This window comes from Pseudonaja textilis, chromosome 3 (assembly GCF_049901715.1).
Source record: "Pseudonaja textilis isolate UNSWEBS1 chromosome 3, rPseTex1.2, whole genome shotgun sequence".
NCBI lineage: Eukaryota > Metazoa > Chordata > Lepidosauria > Squamata > Elapidae > Pseudonaja > Pseudonaja textilis.
Window position 1 is genome coordinate 194,709,385 of NC_141992.1, and position 13,262 is coordinate 194,722,646.

At 42.1% G+C, this 13,262-nt stretch overlaps 1 protein-coding gene across 7 annotated transcripts in view; it reads right to left on the minus strand.

Annotated features, from left to right (window-relative positions):
- TRAPPC9 (trafficking protein particle complex subunit 9) overlaps positions 1 to 13,262 on the minus strand; it is a 299,696-nt gene that overhangs the window by 184,430 nt on the left and 102,004 nt on the right. For 5 of the 7 annotated variants that reach the window (XM_026716048.2, XM_087931793.1, XM_087931794.1 and 2 more), the window contains one exon: positions 4,597 to 6,338. In XM_026716048.2, coding sequence (XP_026571833.2) covers positions 6,080 to 6,338 — 259 coding nt within the window. In that variant the 3' untranslated portion in view covers positions 4,597 to 6,079. Of the gene's footprint in view, positions 1 to 4,596; positions 6,339 to 13,262 lie in introns of those variants that run through there. The other 2 variants (XM_087931796.1, XM_087931795.1) reach the window with 1 other exon arrangement.

Sequence of the window (13,262 nt, forward strand, 5' to 3'; positions counted from 1 at the left end):
ACAACTTCTGGAGGCAAGTTGTTCCACTGGTTCATTGTTCTAAGTGTCAGGAAATTCCTCCTTATTTCCAGATTGCTTCTCTCCTTGATCAGTTTCCACCCGTTGCTTCTTGTCCTGCCTTCAGGTGCTTTGGAGAATAGCTTGACTCCCTCTTCTTTGGGGCAGCCCCTCAGATACTGGAACACTGCTAACATGTCACCCCTAGTCCTTCTCTTCATCAGACTAGACATACCCAATTCCTGCAACTGCTCTTCATGTATTTTAGCCTCCAGTCCCCTAATCATCTTTGTTGCTCTCCTCTGCACTCTTTCTTGAGTCTCAACATCTTTTTTATATTGTGGACCAAAACTGAATGCAGCATTCAAAGAGCATTAGATAAGCTCTAAAAGTGGTTTGTTTGTAAACTATAATTGCGGCTTAGTGTGCTACCAAGCTTGATGTTTGCAGTAATCTGTTATTCCGTAGGAGCACGTTATAGTTGGATAAGCAATCTGTGCCAAAGAGACATCTGAGTCGTGTTCTGTATTCTGAGTCAAGAAATCTAGATATCACAGGAAGAGGCGAAACTACTCTACCTCAAGGATGTGATCACTATTAAATCTTTACAAATATTGTGCATTCAAGTCTTCCCCAAAGGATGTGTTAGGCCTGTAATTCCCATTGAGTACTGCAATGACAGAACCAAAAGAAAGGAGATGTGAAATCTTCCCAACGACAAAAATTTCCAAATTCTTGAATGTCCTGTAAGGTAGAAATATTGGACATGATGACCTAAAAGTTGGTTTTGTATCAATAAGGGGAGTCCTCGACTTGCGATCACAATTGAGCCCCAAAATTGTTGCTAAGCGAGACGGATGTTAAGTGAGTTTTGCCCCACTGTCACAGTCGTTAGGCGAATCACTGCCTTTCTTAAGTTAGTAGGACAGCTGTTAAACGAATCTGGATTCCCCATTGCTTGCCAAAAGGTCGCGAAAAAGGGATCATGTGACCCTGGGACACTGCAACCGTCATAAATATGAGTCAGTTGCTAAGCCTCTGAATTTTGTTCATGTGGCCACGGGGATGCTTCAACGGTTGTTAAGTGTGAAAAACGGTCATAAGACACTATTTTCAATACCGTTGCAACTTCAAATGCTCACTAAGCAAACTGTTGTAAGTCAAAGAGTACCTGCATTCACACATTAGTAATAATCATAGAAATGCTGAAGTAAATTAATTTAATCCCTCCATTTCTTGGAGAATTCACAACTTCTGGAGGCAAGCAGTGGAACAACTTGCCTCCAGAAGTTGTGAATGCTCCAACACTGCAAGTATTTAAGAAGAGATTGGGCAATCAATTGCCTGAAATGCTATAGGGCAGTGGTGGATAACCTTTTGGGGCTCCTGTGCCAAAAAATTGTGTGGGCATGCGTGCCAGTACCCAGAAGGCAATGGGCATGCCCCCCCCACGCCCCCTGCACATGCGCATGCAATTCCCCCGCCTCCTTACCTGCACTGTGCCTCCCAGATGATTTTCGGCCTCCCAGGCTTGAGGGAAGCCTCTTGCAGCCTGAAAAATAGGCCCAATTTGTCACTTCCGGTATTTCTAGAAATATAGGAAGTGATGAAACGGGCCTATTTTTTCAGGCTGCAAGAGGCTTCCCTCAAGCCTGGGAGGCTGAAAAAGGCCTCAAACCAGCCCAAAATCAGCTGGGAGGTGAGCGCATGTGCAGTGAAGTAAGTTTGCCTGAGGCTTGCGTGCTGGCACAAATGGCTCTGCATGCCACCTGTGGCCCACGTGCCATAGGTTCGTCATCACGTCTATAGGGTTTCCTGCCTAAGCAGGGGGTTAGACTAGAAGACCTCCAAGGCCCCTTCCAACTCTGTTTATTCTATTCTATTCTATTTTTAAGGAAGTTGAAGAAGCTGGTGGTTAAATTTCCTTTTTCCTTTCATGTAATTTCAACATAACCCTTATTTGCAGGCATCAACTACATGATTCCACGGCTTCTACTGTTTCTCAGCCCTTAATCACTTTGCTATGCAGTTTGACCTCTGGCATTTAATTAAGAAGATGTTTCCCTTATAATTTCCCATAGGAATAAATACAGGTGAGCAAATGTCCTACTTTTGCACCAATTAATAAAGAGTTTCATAAATAGAAACTATACTAACAAAAAATGCTCGTATAATGATTAATAGATCGATCTATAATTTTCTGTTCTTATTTCCATTGCAAATTTTGCAATACCGAGGATCAATTTTTTTAAAAAAAATCTATTCAGTTTGGTGCGGTGGTTAAAGGTAGAACCTGGGAGGCTGTGAGTTCTAGTCTCACCTTCGGCAAAAAGCCAGCGGGGTGACCCTAACCCAGTCATTCTCTCTCAGCCCTAAGAAGCAAGAAATGGCAAACCATTTCCGAAAAATACGACAGGGGTTAGTTGAGGCAGCTTCCAGGATTCAATACTGACTGAAAGGCGCCCGTAAGAGCACTCAGTTTTGGCACTAGATAGTCCTTGACTTACAACAGTTCGTTTAGTGATCGTTCAAAGTTACAACAGCACTGGCAAATGTGACTTATGACCATTTTTCAAAGTTACATCCTTTGCAGCATCTGTTGTGGTTCGCCGGCAGCAGATGCGATGGGGCCAGGACCATCAGGGAGTAGAAAGCTGCCTTCGGAGATTGTGGAGGCTGGCAGCAGTGATGAAGAGGTCCCCGAGGAGCCTGTGCCAAGTGCGTGTGCGCGCAGGGCAGCTCGAAGGAAAGAGCAGCTGCTGCAGCATGGGCGACTCGGGAGTAAGGCTGCAAGGTAATGGCCCCTCCCTGAGGAGATAAAAGCCAGCTGAGAAACCAGAGTTCTTTGCAGAAAGCAAAGAAGTTTTACACTCGAGCCTGGTGGACGTTAGGAATATCTGAGTTGGTGTTTGGAGACTCTTTGTGTTGGAATTATTGCTTAGTAACTTTATCTGATGTTCTTGGCAGCCAGGCAAAACCTTGGCAAGGCTCTTTCTTATCGGAGCTAATTGGTTTGAAGCAGCCTTTTATCCATGAAGAAACGGGATTCGTTAAGAAACATTAAAAGGTTGTGCTGTTACCTTTGTCTCGTGTTTGCTTCCTTGGAACCAGGTTTGGGTCAGAACAGCATCTCCATGATCACGTGATCAACATTCAGAGGCTTGGCAATGGACGCATGTTTATGACAGTTGCAGTGTCCCGGGGTCATGTGATCACCTTTTGCGAACTTCTGACAAGCAAAAGTCAATGGGAAAGCCAGATTCGCTTAACAACCAGGTTACTAACTTAACAATTGCAGTGATTGACTTAACAACTGTGAAAGGAAAGGTCATATAATGGGGCAAAACTCACTTAACAAATGTCTTGCTTAGTCACTAAGGCTCAACTGTGGTCATAAGTCAAGGGCAACCTGTACTTGATTCCAACTGGAAGGTACACAATGTATTAAAAATAATAATACAAACTCAACAAAATGGGATCCAGACACTATGTACAGACTTCAACAAAAATACCAGAGAAATTGTCATCTGGCTGAATTCATTTGTTCAGGGTGTTTGCCCACTCTTTCCTCAGCAATATAATTTATTCATAGAGATTTCTGCTGCTATTGTTACCACGTAATAACCTTCCCATGTTTTTCCAATCTAATCCTTCCTTTGGGGTTTTTGTTCCTTTGTTTAATGATTTTAGAGCTTCAAGAAAAATTGCAGGTATAAACTCAGGGGACGTGGCTTCATGCTATTTAGAGATGTGGTGTTTTGACAACCCCGGAGATAGGATAAAATACTTGTCCTCACTCAACTATCATTAGAACATTTTTCACCTTTTCAAAAATATAATGGGCTTTCGAGAATCAAGTGCATGATGACGGGTGATCATTTCAATGCCCCATGTCCGGGTTGAGTAATCACCAGTGGCCAAATGTATTTCAAACTAATACTGATTGAAACTTAACTGAATAATTAAAGTTTGATTTTCATCAATGGTTAATGACAGTTACTCTCCGTTTTATTCATTCCTTTCATACGTGGCCATTTCTAACCATTCCCCACCGATGTAGGAGATGACCAGGCTGAGCCTGAGGGAGGGGTCAAATGCATCATTAGTCTCAAGTCCCTTCGTGTCTACAAGAGATCGAAGTCCAGCCCACCTTGAATTCTGTTGACTCTTATCTACCACCAATTTGCTTTGACGGTGGTTAATTCAGATTCCTGTAGAGAGCGTGCATGGAACACAGAACAATAGACCTGGGAGGAATTCGGAGGTCTTCCAAGTCCAACCCCCCCGCCCCCCCTCAAGCAGGAGATCCTGTATCATTTCAGACAAATGGTTGTCCAATCTCTTTCTGAAAGCCTACAGTGATGGAGCACCTCCAACATCTGATGGCAAGCTGTGCCATTGGTTAATTGCTTCCTGATTATTGCACCTGATACCAGCAATCTTATCTCTTCCAAGAGTCTACCCAGAAGAGGGGTGGAATTTCAGGAGCTTATGGCATTGTTCTATAGATATATTGAAAAATACATGAAAAACAGAAAAAGGACTACACCCTGGAGCTTTCTTTTTCTTTTTTTTTTTTCATCCACATCAGACTTTTTTTTTTAAAAAAAATGTGAATTTTCATTTTGCATCTGAGGACATTTTGCATCTCTTTCAAAACCCCAGCCAAATTCCTTACCAAAATTGTCCTTTCAGTTGGAAAACTCCTCCACACAAAGCAGTAAAATCTGAACTACCTATTAAATATTTAGCAAATATTAATCAAACGAAGGGGCTGAAGAATATTAACCAGTCTAAAAATTGTCTGCCATCTGCTCCAACGCTGAATAGCAGAAACAACATTCTGTTCCACAGACAACAGCAGATGCCCTTAGCACATGCTACATTCAGATGTAGAAACTTTCCAATATTGGGATTTGAATAGCTGAAGGGGGAAAAAGTTGCCAGAGGCTCTTATTTAAATAAGAATTTTTTAAAAAATGTATTATTAGAAACCTAAAAAGATATTCCCCTACGTGAAGGAGAAACACTATGTATAATGTTCCAATATAGAGAGAGTTTTATCATAAGATGCTGGGCAGAAGCTCTTCCTAACTGTGATTTGTTTGTCTGACACATATAAGAAGATGCCTACTCATTTGATATCGGAGCCACGGGCAAAATAGGTCTGCAAAACTACTCCAACCAGCTTGTCTATTTTTTCTACCTAAGCCAATTTTCTCTCATCGATTTCTGCTCCAACGGTTCAAAATAATTGCCTGCTTACTTATGATTTGTAAGAGCAGAAACGGGTGAGTGGTCAGATAAATTTTACATGAACCTTCTCCTTCAGACCTTAAATTCATTCATTACTTGAGCGGTAGCTAAATTTAGTTTTGCTGCAATGGAAGCAAGCTATAATTGGTTAAAGACATATTTATTTTGGTTTTAAAACATTACTTTTGGTTTGATACGCCTTAACTAACCACTTGCCGGGGATATAGCTGAGCCCAAACTGAAGCAGCTTCTTGGAGGAGAAGCAAATTGTTTTCAAGGGAAAAAACAAAACAAAACAAGAAAGTCCAATGGAACAACTTTGCCTCCAGAAGTTGTGACTGCTCCAACACTGGAAGTTTTTAAGAAGAGACCGGACAGTCTCTTGTTTGAAATGGTATATGGTCTTCTGCCCAAGCAGGGGGTTAGACTAGAAGACCTCAAATGTTCCTTCCAACTCTGCTATTCTGACTCCTGATTTCCTGCACTTGACACTGTGCTTTCCATTAAAGCTACGTCTGCAACTTTTAATGCCGCTGGGGTCAGAGCAAAAGTATTTCTAGCATCTCTTTAATCATATTTCTTCTCCTTATATCCAGCGGATTGCGGTCAGGGGTCAGATTCTATTTTCTTACAGATATTCTCAAAGGGATGTCTTGGAAGACTCGGAGTTATGCCAATGTTCATAAAAATACACACTACAGTTCTTCATTATTTAAAACATAAAAGTTGTCTGGAACGCTCAACTGAAGGAGAAAAATAAGACGGCTTGAAAAGAAACCTGAAGAGAAATCAAAGTGCTTGTTAAAATTAGTTTAAAAGTTTGCAGTTATGGGAAATGCTCCATTTTAAACCGTGTCTTTTTCATATGCATTCCTAGAAACGAATTAAAACTCAAAAAGCCCAAGTTGAGAATTACTGAAAAAAAGGATATAATTTTCCAGACGATGTCTAACTTGTTGTTGATCTCCAGGCTTTTTGCTTGCTTTCTTTCTTCTTCCAGCTGCTTTGGATTTGCATATTGTGTTCTTTCACCAGGTGAGTCTAGGTTACTTTCGAAGGTGAATTTGTCAACTTGAATAGCCATGCTACAATTGAAAAGAGAAATAATTTACTGGCCAACTTTTATGGAACACTAGCCGATAACCCGGTATATTTATTTAACGTAATTTCTAATGTTGGATTTTCCCCCTTACCAGAAAGAGCCCCCTTGTGGAGTACTGTGAAGCCATTACCATGGCAACTCCACAGTGCTGTACAGTAGGAGCCATTTTAAGGCAGTACGGTAGAAGCCATTTGAAGGCACAACAGGCTGTTTCTTAACAGAATACACACACCGAGGGGTGTTAGGGGTGTCTTACCCCCACTGTATTTGTTTCCAGAGAGAAAGTAATCTGTGTACCAACTTTGGTTGAGGCGTTCCAGAATTATGCTGGAACATATATAAACACACACACACACAGAGCCATTGATATAGAGATAGATTTTGTGGATCCTGCGGCAAATATGCACCACCTCAGTGAAGTAACAGGAAACAGTGATGAGATGTATTTCTGCTAATACAGGCAGTCCTTGACTTCTGACTGCAAATGACTACAATTTGGTCACGTCGTTAAACACATCATCATGTGATCTGATGCAAGCTTTCTGATGGTGAGCCAATCTTCCCAGAGCCTCCCCCAACTCCTCCTATCTTTACTGTTGTGACCCATCAGCTGCCAATAGAGCTAGCTGCAGAGTCAGATGAGGAACAGGCTGAGGGAAAGGGAGAGCTCGGGCCAGCTTCGAAGCCTTCGGAAGGCTCTGATAAGGAAACAGCATCAAAGAGAGAGGCAGAGCCGGGGCCTTCCGTCCTCCCCAGATGGAGAGGCAGCTGTCTTCGGGGCCTGAGCTGAGTGAGGGGGAGGAACAGATGGGGCCCATCCCAGAGAGGAGAGGAGAGCAAAGAAAAGCAATAAGCCGGCTCTCGGGGAAAAGCAGATGTAGGTGATAGCCAGTCCTTCCCTGGCTGGGAAATAAATGGGAAGGGTTTGGAAGTGGCTGGTTATCTCAGACAACCTTTTGTTTCTAGTATACAGCAAGCAATTCGGATTTCTTGGATAAACCCAGGTTTCTTGGGACTATTTATGTTTGAATTTTTTTTTTTTTTTTTTGGTTTATCCCTGTGAATAAAAGACTTGACTTCCCTATTATCAAAAGAAGTTTGTTTTACTCATGAGTAAATGTCTTATCACTACTTGCGAAGGCTGGGTCAGAACACTTTACCTAGCGTTCCCCAGTTAATGACCCCATGCATCTGGAGTTATGAGGGCAACTGCAAACGCCAGGCTTTCCATCACTAAGCAATATGGTCACGCGATCTCCTGCTTTATGACCACATTACTTAGATACAGAAAGCCCGCCCCCCCAATTAGGATTGTTAAGTCGAGGACTGCAGTAAAGGGAAGAAGGGAAGAAGGTGAAAAGCACCATGGAGGATTCCTGCAGGAGCAGTTGCGTATTACACTCTTCCCCCACACCTCCATATTTGTGATTTGTTTTATCCAGGAGCATCTGAAATTGAAGAGCTGGATTATAGATCAATTTGTCACTCTTTATCTCTGAGGAACCAATCTAGATTTTAAAGCAATTATCTAATAATTCTGCCTGATAAAAGTGGCACTGGCCACTTTCTCATCGACATTTCTGTAACGTTCATAAAGAACACCTCCAACAATTTCCTAGCTTGGTATTACCAAGTTTAAAATTGGAGAGGATTGAAAAGATCAGATAGTAATTGCCCTCATCTGTCATAATCTCCAAGGTGGCTGTCCGGCAGCCAGGACATTATTGCAACGCCGGTGGAAATGCGCAAGAACCTGACAAGCAATCTACTTGTATACCTTCTCAAAGTTAAGTGTCCTGCTATGCTTCTGAAAAGTTTGGTGGTATTCTGACCCCAGGTCCCCAAACACGACAAACCCTCCGTAGTTGAAGGAATGATTCCTTTATTAGGAAGGCCAGCAGCTCCTGACAAAAGTTTCTCTCACGCAGCAGGCTAAAGTCTATCCGGCAAGGAGATGAAAGGTTATCTACTATATACCTATTCATCTCCGCCTCATGCCTTTTATCCCCAGAGCTAGGGTGGCTTCGCTAGCAGTGGCGGCTCTTCCATCCCAAGGATCAGCCCACGATTCCCACTGCTCTGTTCTCCTCTGCCTTCTGCGCATCGACGCTGGGGTCTCTCTCTCTCTTTCTCTCTCTCTCTTTTCAATCTTTCTTTTTTTAAATTCAAGATTATCTACAGTATCTAAATTATATAAATGCCAGAGAAACCCAAAAAGCTAGAAGAAAAATGACTCCTACCACCTATTTTTTTACACTCCAAAATTTTTGCAATGATACACTGATATGCTCAATTAATGGAGTAGCAACATGAAGAGCAATAAAAAGGTTAAGTATTTGAAAACCGGGATTTGATTCTGATCTTCTCAAATCAAGATTACTTATCTCCAACTAGGAGCTCTTCTTTCAATAACTTGGTGGTTCTACACTTCTATTTGCACAACCTGAATCTCATTTACAGCCTGACAAGACTGCTATAAAACTTCATTCAAAATTTTGGGTAGCATGCATTTTTTTTAAGAAGAGGTACCTTTTATTAGATTTCTATTTCTGGGACCTATATCTACAGTAACTCCCTTTTTATAACACTGTAATCCCTTAATTTGGGGTAGAGTCAGGGCAACTGGGTGGAGCTGAGCATTTACTGTCTGGATGCCCTTCCTGACACCTAAGCGAAGTTCACAGCAGATTTTTTTTTTTTCTGGGCACCCTAGGAGATAAACATCTGCTGCTACTTAGGATTGAACTTCCAATTTTTTCTTCACCACTATTTTTTAAAAATTTTTAAAATTTTGTCTTCATCACTAGGCCACCACACCACTCAACCTATATCTACAGGAAGGATGATAAAAGCTCAGCAATCTCAAGTCGGAGACTGGTGGACTAGATGGTATTACAGATCAGTTGTATGGAGCTAACTACCATTCCATAATTGCCAAATTATGCCAATCTTATGCAAAGTTGTATCAAACCTTGATTCTTGGTATCACCCTGGTGGCGCAGTGGTTAGAATATACAGTATTGCAGGCTAATTCTGCCTGACTGCCAGCAGTTCGATTCTGACTAATTCAGCCTTCCATCTTTCTAAGGTCGATAAAATGAGGACCCAGATTGTTGGGGGCAAGAGGCTGACTCTGTAAACCGCTTAGAGAGGGCTGCAAAAGCACCTTGAAGTGATATATAAGTCTAAGTGTTATTGCTATTGCTTGGTCCATTTCATCCACGGTTCTGGCATTTTTACACGCAAAATGACAAAGAATGTATTTGCGGTTGACACAGAATGATTCCATGAACTTCTGGATATCTTATCTCAATTAACTGTGAAGGAATCATGATCTCATCACAATGATCAAAATTTGCCTAAAGGCCTGCTTATAAAAACTGTTAGCAAAATTGTAAAACCATCAGTTATGAAATTTGCCTTCCTGTAGTGAAGATAATTTAAGTTTTATTTATTACAACCCAAAGCCAGCATTTAAACAGAAACCAAAAGAAAAAAAAACCTTAGTCAGAATAAACGCAAATACTAGAGACATATAGCAATCCATCTTAAATCTGAAATTTTACAATGGATCACCTGCAGAAGCTTTAATGTTAGGGGGAAAAACATTTTAAAAATTAAAATCTGAACTAATGCTAGAAACAACAGTTGATCCTTGACTTACAACCACAGTTAGAACTGGAACTTTGCTCCCTAACTGATGTGGTTGTACCTTATTTTACAACTTTTTATGCCACAGTTGTTAAGCAAATCACGTGGTCATTAAACGAATCTAGTTTCCCCCACTAACTTCGCTTGTCAGAAGTCTCCTGGGAAGGTTACACATGGCAATCACACGACCCCGGGGATGCTATAATACAGGGGTCCCCAACCACCGGGCCGCGGACCGGTCCCGGTCCGTGGAACATTTCCTACCGGGCTGCCGGTTTTCTGGGTGCCGCCATCTTGTTTGACAAGGAAGTGCTTCCGGGTGAGCTTTTCCAGTTGGAAAGCGGCGTTTGGGTGCTGAAAAAATCCTCGCACCTTAGTTTCATCGAAGGTGGGGGCCTTCGAACGAAACTAAGGCGCGAGGATTCTTTCAGCACCCAAGGCAAGGTGAGCCGAGCGACCGTCCCAAAGCCGTCCCGAAGGTGGCAGGGAGAAGCGGGGGACGGCTGGCTGGCTGGTCGCTCGGCTCGCCTTGCCTTGTCATGCGTGCTGATGCTGGTACCGGGCCGTGGATCATTTTGTGATGCCGGTACCGGGCCGTGGCACAAAAAAGGTTGGGGACCACTGCTATAATAGTCTTAAGTAACTCAGTCATAAGTAACTTTTTTCGCCACGATCATTAACTTCAAACTGTTGTTACATGGTGATAAATGGGAGGCCAACCTATTGTGGCCCTAAAGCTTCTGATTGATAAATTTGTAATGATTACAAGTATTCATTTGTACTCTTGCTGATTAACACGGCTTATATCCTTTAAGCCACTTTTCATCTATGAAGATAATATTCAATAAAGGAAGGTGATGCTTTATTGCTCCAATCTTTCAGCCTCAAGCAGTCCTTGTTCCTGGTTTAAGAGTACACAAAGGAAAAAATGCATTTAGTCTGCTGCTGATTAATTCTGTACTGATTTACTTGTGCGTATTATTCCTGGTGTTCCAGCACTAATAATAATGAAGTTTCAGAAATTTGCCGAAGTGTGAAACCTGGAATTTTGGATTGAAGTAATATATCATTCCTTTTTGAAAGAACCGTCTAAAATTGATTGGGTCTGTCACCTTACTGAAAAGAGTATGATCACAATACTTGTTTCATCTTGAAGTACTACATGCCAGTTGGGGACGTCAGTAGATATATGGCACTTATATATCTTAAGATTCTGTTTCAATTCTCGGATAATAACGAGCTGCCATATGAAGTGATCTGCTGACTTGACTAGAGAGTAGCAGGCTCCTCTTGGCTGCTTTAGAGCGTTCCGTGATATTTCTCCTTCCAATCTGTCTACTTGTACTTGGTTCTGGAAATATGGTACGGGTCATTTCTAGCCTGCCCAGCCCCACAACTACTTTATACATAGGTGGCATCGTAAGTGTAACCTTTACAGGTAAGTGTACACTTTCTATATGCTCTGACCCAGCTCTCCAAACACAAACCCTCTGAAGTAAACTCAAAGATTCCTTTATTAGGAGTGCCAGCAGCCCCGGCAAAAGGTTTCTCTCTCACTGCAGGCTAACAAGTCAGTCCAGCCGGAAGAGGAATCGTTGGCTGCCACACCTATTCGTCTCTATCCCCTGCCTTTGATCCCCAGAGCTAGGCTGGGGGCTTTGCTAGCAGTGGTGGCTCTACCGTCCTGAGGACCGGCCCATAGATTTCCACTGCTCTCCTCTCCTCTGCCTTCTGCATATCTGCGCATTAGGTACTAGACTCAGCTGTTCCACCTCTTCTTCATCAGCCACCTCCAAGGCTGTTGACTCTCCATCTGAGGGCTGACGGACAGCCCAGGCTCCACCTCTGATCTCTCTCTCTCTCTCTCTGCCAGCTCCATTCCCTCTTCCCTCCTCAGAACTCTCAGGTTGTCTTGATGATGACCCTGACTCCCATGCTTCCTCCTCCTCCTCTGATTTGGCCGCTGGAGGGGGTGGCAGCCGACAGGCCACAACACTATAAGTGTAACTTTTCTATGAGAGCCATCATGGCTCAGTGGTTAGAATGCAGTACTGCAAGCTACTTCTGCTGACTGTCGGATGCCTGCAATTTGGCAGTTCGAATCTCACCAGGGTCAGGGTTGTGACTCAACCTTCCATCCTTCCGAGAATGGTAAAATGAGGACCCAGATTGTTGGGGGCAATAGGCTGACTCTGTAAACCGTTTAGAGAGGGCTGTAAAAGCACTGTGAAGCGATATATAAGTCTTATTGCTATTGCTATTATTTGATATTTCTATAAAAGATGAACCAGGTTCCTTTTAGAGCTTTATCTTTCAGCACAAGAGACACCTTTGTCCCACTTAAAGGGAGAAATAGCATACAATGCCTTCTGCTACTAGTGTGCACACATTTGAATTAAAAGTTAGTCGTCAGAGTTAAAAGTCTGTCTCTTCCATCCTTCCAATTGCTGGGAAGAGATGAAAGAATAAACTGCCCCCCAAAAAGTCAATACTGATTAGTCAGAATGTGCATTATTAGCGATATGGAAATTTTCTATGATATGGCACCATTTTTTGCACAAAGTGAGTATGCCGAAGAGTTAGAAATTGCAAATTACACAAAGACATATTACAATCAACAATATCAAGGTCAAATCCAAAATTTAAGGAATCTTGAGGTCACAGAGAAGTCCTCGTTAATACCTCGTGTACAATCTCTGTTGCATACAACCACAGCCATTGTCGAGACAAATGATGAAGATCATTAGACCAGAAATTTGAAATAAAACGGTCACTATCGTAACAGCTTTATATAACCAACGGTGCAATTCAATTTGGAATGATCTTTATTGTTCTAAGGTCAGGACCTCAAAAAAGATCATAATCAAACTGGAAAGGGTTCATTGGACCAGTCAGCTGTTCATCCTTGCTGCAACAGTTGTTCGATATTTTTTTTTGCAAGGCGAGAATAAAAATTAATAGGGTCTCTGATCCAAAACTCTACAAAGCTCATCTTTTCCTTGTGCGCGTATATGTCTTCCACCTTCTTCATTCATTATTCTACCATTTCTGCTGTTGTCAAAACATTTTCCATTTGTTCACATTTTGCATGTTTTTCTGTATTAGATATACACATGACCACTTGCGTTTTATTTGGTTACTTCAAATGTTTTTTCTGAAATTTGGAATTTATTTTCACTACGCCCTATTTCAGTATATGTACAGTCGTGTGAAAGAAATAAACACACTCTCTTTGAGTTCAATCAGGACGTAACGT